The following is a 13,690-nucleotide window of genomic DNA, read 5'->3' on the forward strand; positions in this document are numbered from 1 at the left end:
CCCTCAGGAACAGGCTGCGCTCTTGGGCGAAAGGTGGACGGGGGGGGGGGGGGGGGTGGAGGCGCCTGTAGGGGGCGTCGGTGCGTGTTCGGGCCTAGGCAGGGGCGGCGGGAGTACTGACCCTCCAGTTAGGTGCTGTGGGGAGGGTGGGGGTGGGGGCAATGGTGCGGGTGCGCGTGAGGCTCCGGCGAGTGCCAGGTCCCGAAGGGAGACCGTGTCTTGGCGGCCGTCAGGGAACGCTACATAGGCGTACTGGGGATTAGTGTGCAGCAGGTGGACCCTCTCAACCAACGGGTCCGACTTGTGCGCCCTCACATGTTTCCGAAGCAGGATGGATCCAGGTGTCGCTAGCCAGGTTGGGAGCGAGGTCCCGGAGGAGGACTTCCTGGGGAAAACAAGGAGAAGTTCGTGAGGTGTCTGGTTCGTGATTGTACAGAGCAGTGACCGGATGGAGTGGAGGGCCACCGGAGGACTTCCTGCCAGCGGGAGACTGGGAGATTCCTGGACCGTAGGGCCAGCAGGACGGTCTTCCAGACTGTTCCATTCTCCCTCTCTACCTGTCCGTTACCCCGGGGGTTGTAACTTGTCGTCCTGCTCGAGGCGATGCCCTTGCTGAGCAGGAATTGACGCAGTTCGTCGCTCATAAAGGAGGACCCCCTATCACTGTGGATGTATGCGGCGAAACCGAACAGTGCAAAGATACCCTGGAGGGCCCTGATGACGGTGTTTGTGGTCATGTCTGGGCAGGGGATGGCGAATGGGAACCGGGAGTACTCGTCAATCACGTTCAGGAATTACGTGTTGCGGTCGGTGGAGGGGAGGGGGCCTTTGAAATCCACGCTGAGGTGTTCAAAGGGACGGGAAGCCTTTACCCGGTGCGCCCTCTCTGGCCGGTAGAAGTGCGGCTTGCACTCCGCGCAGATTTGGCAGTCCCTGGTGGCTGTCCTGACCTCCTCGATGGAGTAGGGCAGGTTGCGGGTCTTGATAAAATGAAAGAAACGAGTGACCCCCGGGTGGCAGAGGTCCTTGTGGAGGGATCGGAGGCGGTCCACTTGTGCGGTGGCACAAGTGCCGCGGGACAGGGCATCAGGAGGCTCGTTCAGCTTCCCGGGCGGTACAAGATCTCGTAATTGAAGGTGGAGAGTTCTATCCTCCACCGCAAGATCTTGTCGTTCTTAATCTTGCCCCGCTGCGCATCATCGAACATGAAGGCAACCGACCGTTGGTCCATGAGGAGAGTGAATCTCCTGCCGGCCAGGTAATGCCTCCAGTGTCGCACAGCTTCTACTATGGCCTGGGCCTCCTTTTCAACCGAGGAGTGGCGAATTTCGGAAGCATGGAGAGTACGGGAGAAGAAAACAGAGGCTTGCCCGCTTGGTTGAGGGTGGCCGCCAGAGCTACGTCGGACGCATCGCTCTCGACCTTGAAGGGGAGGGACTCGTCGATGGTGCGCATCGTGGCTTTTGCAATGTCTGCTTTGATGCGGCTGAAGGCCTCACAGGGGGAAGGTTGTGGACTGGATCAGGGGTCGGGCTTTGTCTGCGTAATTTGGGACCCACTGTGCATAATAGCTGAAGAACCCGAGGCAGCGCTTTAGGGCCTTGGGGCAGTGAGGGAGGGGGAACTCCATGAGGGGGCGCATGCGCTCAGGGTCGGGGCCTATGACTCCACTTCGCGCTACGTAGCCTAGAATGGCTAGACGGTCAGTGCTAAACACGCATTTATCCTTATTGTATGTCAGATTAAGGATTTTCGCGGTCTGGAGAAATTTGCGGAGGTTGGTGTCGTGGTCCTGCTGGTCATGGCCGCAGATGGTGACGTTATATAGATACGGGAACGTTGCGCGTAAACCGTACCGGTCAACCATTCGGTCCATCTCTCGTTGGAAGACCGAGACCCTGTTCGTGACACCAAAGGGAACCCTTAAAAAGTGGTAGAGCCGCCCATCTGCTTCGAAGGCAGTGTACTGGCGGTCACCATTACGGAGGGGTAGCTGGTGGTAGGCAGACTTGAGATCCACCGTGGAGAAAACCTTGTATTGCACAATCCTGTTCACCAGGTCGGCTAAAAAGGGGGAGAGGGTACGCATCCAGCTGCGTAAACCTGTTGATGGTCTGGCTGTTGTCAATGACCATCCTATGTTTCTCCCCGGTCTTTACCACCACTACTTGAGCTCTCCAGGGACTGTTGCTCGCTTCGATGACCCCTTCCCTCAGCAGCCTCTGGACCTCCGACCTGATAAAGGTCCGGTCCTGGGCGCTATACCGTCTGCTCCTGGTGGCGACGGGTTTGCAATCCGGGGTGAGGTTCGCAAACAGGGAAGGCGGGTCGACCTTAAGGGTCGCGAGGCCGCAGACAGTAAGGGGGGTATCGGGCCGCTAAATTTAAAAGTCAGGCTTTGCAGATGGCACTGGAAATCCTGCCCAAGGAGGGTGGCTGCGCAGAGGTGCGGCAGGACGTACAGGCGGAAATTGTGGCATTCCCTGCCTTGGACAGTGAGGTACACTATGCAGAACCCCTTTATCTCCACCACGTGTGACCCGGAGGCCAGGGAGATCCTTTGAGTTACGGGATGGGTGACAAGAGAACAGCGCCTTACCGTGTCAGGGTGAACAAAGCTTTCCGTGCTCCCAAAGTCGATCAGGCACGATGTCACGTGGCCGTTTATGGAGATCATCGTTGCAGCTTTCGCCAGCGTCCGGGGCCGACTCTGGTTTAGAGTCATCGAGGCCAGCTGCAGTAATGGAGAGTTCTGGTCGGTCAGCATGTAGTTGGCTGTGCTGGGGGCCTGGGGCCCCATCCAAGATGGCGTCACCCATGGGTCGCACATGGTGTCCGAGGATGAAGATGGCAGCGGCGAGGGACAAAATGCCGGTGCCCACCCGTCCAGCATGGTGGCCGGGTGGGGCAAAATGGCCATGCCCGCGGGTCGCACGTGGCCTTAGGATAGGGGGTGGCGGTGAGTGCGGGCAGGGATGATTTGCCGAACAGGGGGCGGTCGGGGCCTGAAAGGGGGGTTGCCGATAGTCGCTGGAGACCGCGGCCACGGCGCGGGCCTGGCAGACCCCCACACAGTGGCCCTTCTTGCCGCACCCTTTGCAGGTGGCGGTGCGGGACGGGCAGCGCGGGCAGGGATAATTTGCCAGCCCGCAGAAGAAACAGCGGTGTCCGGCGGCGTTAGTGGGCCGTCTCGCCATGCAGGCTTGCGAGGTCAGGGGAAAGGTCTGAGGGGCTGCCGCTACGGGGTGCCACACTGCCCAGGGGGCCGCCGCATGATCGGGAGCAAAGGACAGCGCGTTTTTATATGCAACGTCCATGGACCCCGCCAGGGTCCGTGCCTCTGCCAGTCCCAGAGTGTCCATTTCTAGGAGCCTTCGGCGGATATCGGGAGAGGTCATACCTGCCACGAAAGCATCCCTGATCAAAGGTTCCGTGTGCTCGTTCCCCGAAACTGGCGGGCAGCCACAGTTTCGGCCCAGCACCAGCAGCGCCCGGTAGAAGTCTTCCAACGTTTCCTCGGGGCTTTGCCTCCTAGTTGCCAGTAGGTGACGAGCGTAGACCTGGTTCACAGGGCAGATATAATGTCCTTCTAGCAGCTCGATTGCGGCAGCATAATTCGGCGCCTCCTCGATCAGAGGGTAGATCCCAGGACTGACCAGTGAGCGTAGGAGATGCATCTTTTGTCCTTCCGTGGCGGTGTCGGCGGCTGTGTCGAGGTAGCCCTTAAAGCACGCCAGCCAATGTTTGAAAATAGCAGCAGAGTTGTCCGCGTGGGGGCTGAGCTGAAGGCACTCTGGTTTGATACGGAGATCCATCCTTTCAACTGAAGTTGTAGCAGATTAAATTGATGCGCAATCAATTACTCTCGAGACAAGGTGAGTCATAACTAAGAGGCTTTAATCTGCTAGAACTCTTCCCCAGCAGCTTTGATACAGAAAGTGAAGGCTGCTGGGACAGCATCGGTTCTTATACTCCGCCTCTCAGGGCGGAGCTATGTACATCAGCCAATGGTAGACTCCTGGGTCTAACCAATGGTCATCCACCTCTCAGGTACCACAATACCTGGTATTACCACAGTCCGCATGTTGCAGACAGCACAGCAGGGGCGTTGTTGCAGACACACAAGAGGCTCTGCAACTCAGGATTAGCAACAGCAAATTACTCTTGGATCATTCCAGAGATTTTCTTTGGATGGAATGCAATCCAGGATCCTTGGTCACTCCTTGTTGCTGCATTGCCGATCAACATGGTGTTGACCACTTCGATGTGCACTTGGAGGCATCATCTGTATTCCAAGCCAACCAGCGTGCCTTAATGACTATCGTCCATGGCTCTGACATCCATTATCATGAAATGCTTCGAAAGGTTAGTCACGGCACAAATCAAATCTAGCCTCCCAGATTGCCTTGATCCACTACAGTTCGCCTACCGCTGCAACAGGTCCACAGCACACACCATCTCCCTGGCCCTGCACTCAACCCTGGAACACCTAGATAACAAAGACACCTATGTCAGACTTCTATTTATCGACTACAGCTCAGCCTTCAACACCATCATTCCTACGAAACTCATATCCAAACTCCGTGGCCTTGGCCTCGGCTCCTCCCTCTGCGACTGGATCCTGAACTTTCTAACCCACAGGCCACAATCAGTAACGATAGGCAACAACACCTCCTCCACGATCATCCTCAACACCGGTGACCCACAAGGCTGTGTCCTCAGCCCCCTCCTGTACTCCTTATACACCTACGACTGTGTGGCCAAATTCCCCTCCAACTCGATTTTCAAATTTGCTGATGACACCACCGTAGTGGGTCGGATTTCAAACAATGACGAGACAGAGTACAGGAATGAGATAGAGAATCTGGTGAACTGGTGCGACGACAATAATCTCTCCCTCAATGTCAACAAAATGAAGGAGATTGTTATCGACTTCAGGAAGCGTCATGGAGAACATGCCCCTGTCTACATCAATGGGAATGAAGTAGAAAGGGTTGAGAGCTTCAAGTTTTTAGGTGTCCAGATCACCAACAGCCTGTCCTGGTCCCCCCATGCCGACACTAGTTAAGAAAGCCCACCAACGACTCCACTTTCTCAGACGACTAAGGAAATTTGGCATGTCAGCTACAACCCTCACCAACTTCTACAAATACGCCATAGAAAGCATTCTTTCTGGTTGTATCACAGCTTGGTATGGAGCCTGCTCTGCCCAAGACCGCAGGAAACTACAATAGGTCGTGAATGTAGCCCAATCCATCACGCAAACCAGCCTCCCATCCATTGACTCCATCTATAAATCCCGCTGTCTCGGAAAGGCAGCCAGCATAATTAAGGACCCCATGCACCCCGGACATACTCTGCCACCTTCTTCCGTCAGGAAAAAGATACCAAAGTTTGAGGTCACGTACCAACCGACTCAGAACAGCTTCCCTACTGCCATCAGACTTTTGAATGGACCTACCTCGTATTAAGTTGATCTTTTCTCTACACCTTGCTATAACTGTAACATTATATTCTGCAGTCTCTCCTTCTTTCCCTATGTACGCTGTCATTCGAGAGTGCCTTTAAGAACTGGATGTTTAAGCAATGTACCTTTAAGAAAACAGTGATGTCATAGAGTGGGTGGAGCTCAGCTCAGTTCAGCCATTTTGCAGGTTTTTAGTTTCAGTTTGAAAAGTGCCTGGCTGGTTTTGCTGAGAGCAGTTTAAAAGTGCCTGGCTGTTTTGCTGGAGCTGAAGGCAACCAAGCTAATATATCTCTGCCATTCTACAGAAAATATATATATCCTTTAACCTGATGTGATACTGTTTAAAGGTGTTCAGTCTCTTGGAAGTTTGAAGGAACATTTTAAGGAATTATTTACTGTTGCAATATTTTCTGACTTATCTTTGAAGTAAGGGGTGTTAAGAGATCCAATGTTTATTTAAGATGTTAAGTTGAGTTCATGGAATAAACAGTGTTTTGTGTTTAAAAACCCACGTGTCCATAATTGTAATATCACACCTCGGAAAAGCTGTGTGCTCGGAAAAGCAACAAATCCATTAAAGGGGGAGGTTGGTTGAACTCCATGATACATTTTGGGGTTCTGAAAACACCTTGCCCATAACAATGGTATGCATTGTTTGTACAGCATGCAAGAAACAATACTTTTCACTGTATACCAATACATGTGACAATAATAAATCAAATCCCATGTTAACAAAAGTAGCTGCGATGTTTCAGGGGCACAATGGTGTATGGAGCTGAACATTTGGAAGATGTTTTTTCGATACCTATGTCTGAGTAAAATGACTACGATTGAGAACAAAATGCACTGTCCACCTAGTTCACACCCCAAAAAAATCAATATATAAAACAATCGGCTAGTGTTGCACGTGATCGAGAAACTAGCAACCAAATGTGACTTCAGTGATGCTGAACATTGAAAGGGAAAAACAAACACAGGCTGTCTCTCAATTACACAGAAAATACTCAAGAAGGACAGGAAGCTGGCTTAGCTGCTGGGGTTAGCAAGAACTGGATTCATGCAGTTGAGGCTGCCAGCAGTAACTACCACACTACAAGGTTAGCTCAGTTGTCCACTGTTTTCATGTGCCAGGAAACCACCTGAAAAGCAACAGCAGCAGTAGATATGCAACTTATCTGAAGAATCTTTCCACTATGGTGATGCTCGCCCGCATCAGACAGGGTCCTGCTACCTGCAAGCAGTGTAAAGCCTGTGGACAAATCAACCGCTTTGCTCATGTTTGTCACTCATCAACAAAATCAACTACAAAGACTGATATCACCAGAAGGGTGCCACGTACACGCAGCACAAACACTGGGCAACAGAATGTAGTCAATGACCCTGAATATACCTTTGTGCTCTCATTTTTATGACAATTGGCTGCTCAGACATCACTCCTTTCATAGATACAGGAGCATCTGTCAATGTCCTGGGAGGCAAAATATTCAAAAAATGTCAGGATTGCCCCATGCTCAGCAAACCAGGGAGTACTGAAATAGTGACATTATGGGCGGGATTCTCCGACCCCCCCCGCCGGGCCGGAGAATCGCCGGGGGGGGGGCGGCGTGAATCCTGCCCCGCCGCTGGATTCTCCGGCGGGGGCGGGAATCCGGTCGGGGGCCGTTGGCAGTGGCACCCCCGGCGATTCTCTGCTCTGCGATGGGCCGAGTGGTCGCTCATTTTCGGCCAGTCCCGCCGGCGTAAATCAAACAAGGTCCCTACCGGCGGGACCTAGCTCTGCGGGCGGCCTGCGGAGTCCTCGGGGGGGGGGGGGGGCGCGGGGGGGGGATCTAGCCCCGGGGGTGGGGGGGGGGGGCCACAGTGGCCTGGCCCGCGATTGGGGCCCACCGATCTGTGGGCAGGCCTGTGTCGTGGGGGCACTCTCTCCCTCCGCGCCGGCCGCTGTAACAGTCCGCCATGGCCAGCGCGGACAAGAACCCCCCTGCGCATGCGCTGGGATCACGCCAGAATACGCTGGCGCTCCCGCGCATGCGGCAACTCGCGCCGGCCGGCGGAGGCCGTTCGGTGCCGGTTGGTGCGCCGCTAACCCCGCCGGCGCTGGCCTAGCCCCTGAAGGTGCGGAGGATTCCGCACCTCCCGAGCGGCCCGACGCCAGAGCGGTTCACGCCTCTCTCAGCGCCGGTATGGCCCGCCCCGCCGGAAAGCGGAGAATCCCGGCCGATAACAGTGACAAATTCCTCAATGTTCTCCGACTTTTGAAATGTCAATCTCACTCCAAGATATTAGAAGGAATGTTGTATTTTATGTCATAGCTGGAGAATGTGTCACTATAGGGGTTGGATTACGAGGAGAGGTTGAGTAGACTGGGACTGTACTCGTTGGAATTTAGAAGGTTGCGGGGCGATCTTATAGAAACGTATACAATTATGAAGGGAATCGATAGGATAGATGCGGGCAGGTTGTTTCCACTGGCGGGTGAAAGCAGAACTAGGGGGCATAGCCTCAAAATAAGGGGAAATAGATTTAGGACTGAGCTTAGGAGGAACTTCTTCACCCAAAGGGTTGTGAATCTATGGAATTCCTTGCCCGGTGAAGCAGTAGAGGCTCCTTCATTAAATGTTTTTAAGATAAAGATAGACAGTTTTTTGAAGAATAAAGGGAATAAACGGTTATGGTGTTCGGGCCGGAAAGTGGAACTGAGTCCACAAAAGATCAGCCATGATCTCATTGAATGGCGGAGCAGGCTCGAGGGGCCAGTTGGCCTACTCCTGCTCCTCGTTCTTATGTTCTTATCAGTTTCCAAACAGCAACAGATCTGCACAATCACAATGATGAGCGAAATTCTCCTACCCGCCCCGCCACATTTCTTCCCCGACCTGCCGGCGGGATGCTCCGTTACACCGGCCGGTCAATGAGGTTTCCCATTGTGGGGCAGCCCCACGCCGTCAGGAAACCCCCGGGCGCCGGCAAAACGGAGACTCCCGCCGGCGGAGAATGACGCCCCATATTCATGAATCTTACACTTACCAACAACATTCTCAAATTGTATGCTGACCACTTCACTGGTATCAGCAAACTGAAAGGGGTCACATGTAAACTGCATGTAGACACTAATGTACCCCCCTCGTACATCAACAAATACGAATACCATTTCATATCAGGAGATGGACAGAGAAGGAACTTCAGTGACTCCTTGACCTTGACAATATTGAGAAAGTTGGTTCTTGAGCCTAACCCTTGGGCCTCACCCAAACAAGTTATCACGAGATCCTAGAGTGAGAACCAGATTAGAATCTGTGTTGATATGTGGTCGCTAAACCAACCCATACAACGAGAAAGACATTTGACACCAACATCATACAGAAAGTGAATGGTGCTAAACACTTTGTTAAACTTGATGCTAATGCAGGCTCCCATCAAATTGAACTTGCAGAAGAATCAAAGTATCTTAAGGTAGATCTAATGGAAAGGTTTCCAAAAGTCATTTGTGGCGGGTTTTCCTGGGAGTTTCCCGTCGGCTCTGTCTGCGAGTTCCCCACCGCTATCTAACCACACTTACTCCACTTCATCACAATTCATTGATACAAGAAGCTCAACTTTGGAGTCAACTCAGCAGCTGAGGTATTTCGGCTGATGATTCAGCCCGCACTGCAAGGGGTCAAAGGCCCGCTGAACATCAGTGATGACATTCTCTACGGTCACTGGGACTGTACTCGTTGGAATTTAGAAGGTTGCGGGGCGATCTTATAGAAACAAAGTCCATCCATGCCCCCGGATGGGGCAATCCTGACATTTTTCGCAAGTTTTGCCTCCCATGAAATTGACAGATGATCCTGTATCTATGAGAGGAGACACTAATCTGCAAGCTTGCTGTGAGGAAAATGTGCTAAAAGATTCACTATATGAAGCAGAGACTCTTGTCTTTTGACCTTCATCCTTATTATTTTTCACCCCACCCTGCCCCCCCCCCCCCCGGCCCGGTGGGTCTTGTGTGTGTGGGTAGAGGGTGGGGCAGTTAAAGTGGATAGTAGGTATTAGCTTGTCGTTAACCAGTTGTATTTGCTGCACATTTCATGATATAAACAGTAATCGTGTTTACATTTACAAACCTGGTGATTGTGATTATTGGGCAGCCAAGGGCCAAAGACTCCGGGTCGTTTTATAAGAATGATTGGTTAATTCACTTGTGTTGCGATTGTGGGGCATGTGGGGCTGGAATTGATCGCGCACTAGCCCAGGGTGGCATAACACTAGAAAGGGCAGAAACCTTGTTTAAATGCCTTAAAATAAACTTACATATTTTGAACGGGCTTCCCCACCATATGTTCCCCGCAGGTAAAAAACATCTCCTGTGTTAGTGACGTTTACAACACTTTAGTAAAATGCTAAGCTGTTGAGGGGAACCCACCGGGTGCACAAGGGTAGTCCTTGGGGGGGGGGGGGGGGAGAGAGAGACAGACATGCCAGGGCACAACTACCTGGCAGTGCCTGGATGGGCCCTCTGGGGAGCCCCTTATGTGTGTGTGGGGTTGCCCCAATGCTTGTTGGAGGGGAGGTGGGTTACCCCAATGTTTGTGGGGATCCCCCAGGACCAAGGGGGGTGGGGGGGCGTTTATTTCAAACGCAGATTGGGGATTTCTTTATAGATGGCGCCCTGATCTCTGTAGAGCCGGCCAAGCTAGTTCTACCAGACCCTGTCCCGCCAGAGTGACGGCAGAAACCGCACCCCCAGTTTCTCTGTATAGCTGGAGAGATACACATCGGCTTTCAGTCTGAAACTGACACTCTGACCAATTATTGGAAGATTCTGTTTTTGTCACTGCCAGAGAATTAGCATAAATTCTGCTGATTTTTCCTTTTTGTTAAAAAGGTTTTGCATCTGGGTTGTGATTTTAAATTGTATCTCTCACTCCACTGGTAGAAAAATATAAACATATACACACACACACATAGACACCCAAATGTACATAGACACATACACATAGCACACACACAGACACATAGATATACACAAACACACACAGACACACACATGCATTCACATATCCACACCCACACAAATTCATATAAACACCCACAGAAACACACACAAACTTCCAAACCCCCGCACGCACACCCACTCACGTGCACACACACATTTTATATATAAAGTTCATGGGCAACTTTGCGATACCAAAAGTGTCCATGACACCTAACACATAATGAATGAGTATGGTTTGTTAATATACCTCAATCACTCGACATATTTTCAGATCTTTTCCAAGTTTCCCATATTCACTCCTTCACCATATCAAATGAGAGAAGAAATACCTACTCGCTCCTGTGTCCCAAACTTCCCATCCTGCACAAGGTGAACCTCGTAGGTAAAGTTCAACGCAGGAGTGCTGGCAAGCTTGATGAGCAAATCAATACAGAATCCATAGCAGCACTGAGGGACAATGGGGCGACCTGCCAAATACAACATGGACTGCAGTCAGTATGGCTTCAATCACAATGGGCTGTAACTAACAGCTTCCATATTGCAATACATCACAGTGCAGTTGCTTAATAAAATCTGAAATGTGCATGATTGTCAAAAAGTGTAAACCTCAAAATACAGTTTCTGAATGAAATGTTGCTGTGGTAACATTTAATGATTCATTAAAATCATCTAACGCTGAAGAAGTGTATTTCCTAGAATCAGTGCGAAGATGATCGAGAAGAATGCTCGAGACGTGTGAGATCTCGAGAGATTTATTTAAATGGGAAATTTCTACTCACGTCCCATTACGTCCAGCCATGATTCAATTAAACATCATGGACAACATGCTGGGCTACAGCGCGTGGGTTCAGTTGGTAGCGCATGGTGGTGGAGCAGAATGCAGAGGCAGGCAGTGCCCAGACTGCCGGCAGTTGGAGGAGTGTTGGAGACCAGGACCACATTGAGTCTGAGGCAGATGTTGAGCCCCTGGAGTTGTCGATCAGGGGGTAAATGCTAAATGTCCAGCGAGATGTGCGGGGATATCTGGCGGCGATCCCTGAAGGCCTACGTGCCATGGTCTCTGTCATGGAGGAGTCCTTGTGGAGCATGAGCGCTTCATTAACCCTTAACTCCCAGCCCACCGCCTCGTCCATTGAGACAATGGTGACCCTCATAGGGAGGCAGCTCCAGGAACACAATGAGGAGGTCACTGCCAGTGTGGGAGAAAAATGCAGCAACCAGTCTCTCAGATGTGTAAGTAAAAGAGACACTGTAGCCTGATGGGAAATGTAGCCAAGTAACAAATATACTAAATAAATCACAGAGGCTTTCTGGGAATTGAATTTCTACAATAGGTTTCAGGACAGCTTGGACAATGGCTGCCTCAGACAGACAGTGATTAAACGCCGGTTGGGAGAATCGCCTGGGCCACCAAAATTTCCCGGGTCGCCGGTCCGACGCCCTCCAGCGATTCTCCCAAGCGGCGGGAACGGCCCCGTCGAGTTCCGCGGGCCGCAGGCCGTAGAATCGCCGGAGACACCCAAAATGGCAATTCTCCAGCACCCCCGCTATTCTCAGGCCCGGATGGGCCGAGCGGCCAGGCCAAAACGGCGGGTTCCCCCCGGCGCCGACCACACCTGGTCGCTGCCGTCGTGAACGGTGCGTGAACGCTGGGGGGGGCGGCCTGCGTGGGGGGGGGGGGGATCCTGCACCGGGGGGTACCTTAAATGTGGGGTGGCCCGCGATCGGTGCCCACCGATCGTCGGGCCGTCCTCTCTGAAGGAGGACCTACTTCCTTCCGCGGCCCAGCAAGATCCGTCCGCCATCTTCTTGAGGGGCGGATTTAGAGACGACGGCAACCACACATGCGCGGGTTGGCGCCCGCCAACCCGCGCATGCGTGGATGACGCCAGTTATGTGGCGCCGGCCACGTCATCTAGGCGCCGCCGCTTTTACACGGGCGACAAGGCCTGGCGCATGTAGATGACGCGGCCCCGATCCTGGCCCATTGTCAGGGCCTGAATCATTCGGGATCGGGGCCGTTTCACGCCGTTGTGAACCTCGACGGCGTTCACGACGGCGCGGCCAATTCGGCACGGGAGTGGAGAATCCCGCCCCATGTATTTCATGTTCCTGAGAAGAAATTCAACCCCTTTGAGCATTTAAGACCAGAAAAGACATTGATTCATTAGTGGTGTCCTGTGAGCACATGTCTAGAAGCATCAGATCAGTGCCAGTGAGATCTGTGTAAGAATGAGAGACAGATTTCATCAGCGAAACCTCGAGGAACAACATCGCAGAAGGAAGACGTCTCGAGCCTCCATCTTGAAGACAGGGTCCGATCCCCACTTGTGCCTGGTTGTGCGATTGGGTAATGACATCCTCCACAAATCCTCCAAAACTAGAATTTAGATAAGTATTATCAATTTAATATATACTTGTGAACTTGTAGTGGTAACAAAGGTAGAATCAGTTATATGTTTTCGATGCAGTGTATGATCGAACCTCTCTTGTAGTAGTAATAAGCATTGGGATTTTATTTTGTCATAGATTATCATAGAATTTACAGTGCAGAAGGAGGCCATTCGGCCCATCGAGTCTGCACCGGCTCTTGGAAAGAGCACCCTACCCAAGATCCACACCTCCACCCTATCCCCATAACCCAGTAACCCCACCCTACACAAAGGGCAATTTTGGACACTATGGGCAATTTAGCATGGCCAATCCACCTAACCCGCACATCTTTGGACTGTGGGAGGAAACCGGAGCACCCGGAGGAAACCCACGCACGCACGGGGAGAACGTGCAGACTCCGCACAGACAGTGACCCAAGCCGGAATCGAACCTGGGACCCTGGAGCTGTGAAGCATTTGTGCTATCCACAATGCTACCGTGCTGCCCTGTGTTCAGTAAAGAAGTAATTTGAGTCAAAGTTAATGGTGTTGTACCTGTCAATTGACTGGAGCCAGGGTCCCGGTCAACAGATGGGTGCCTATCCTTCAATGGCAAGCAAGAAGGTGAGGATACACCTCATAATAATGGACAAGCTGATTGTCATCTTTGGGTCCTCCATTCACAGTGCCCGAACAAAGACAGCAGCTCCTCCGCCTATCTGCCAGTCACCACGCCATCCTTCGAGTCCGCGGCGACTGAGGAATGCCTGGCCATGTTGCTGAGCGCACTCTACCAAGCAATGCCTGCTCAGGCTCCACCAGCCAGAGGATGACCACCCAGGTTATCTATGGTAACAGGGCATCACAGTC

General features: G+C 52.2%; 1 protein-coding gene across 5 annotated transcripts in view; it reads right to left on the bottom strand.

Annotated features, from left to right (window-relative positions):
• Positions 1-13,690, bottom strand: part of LOC140399046 (glutamate receptor ionotropic, NMDA 1) — a 370,944-nt gene that overhangs the window by 84,886 nt on the left and 272,368 nt on the right. For all 5 annotated transcript variants that reach the window (XM_072488128.1, XM_072488126.1, XM_072488127.1 and 2 more), the window contains one exon: positions 10,782-10,915. In XM_072488128.1, the coding sequence (XP_072344229.1) occupies positions 10,782-10,915 (134 nt within the window). The remainder of the gene's footprint in view (positions 1-10,781; positions 10,916-13,690) is intronic.

Source organism: Scyliorhinus torazame, chromosome 22 (assembly GCF_047496885.1).
Source record: "Scyliorhinus torazame isolate Kashiwa2021f chromosome 22, sScyTor2.1, whole genome shotgun sequence".
NCBI classification, from domain to species: Eukaryota; Metazoa; Chordata; class Chondrichthyes; order Carcharhiniformes; family Scyliorhinidae; genus Scyliorhinus; species Scyliorhinus torazame.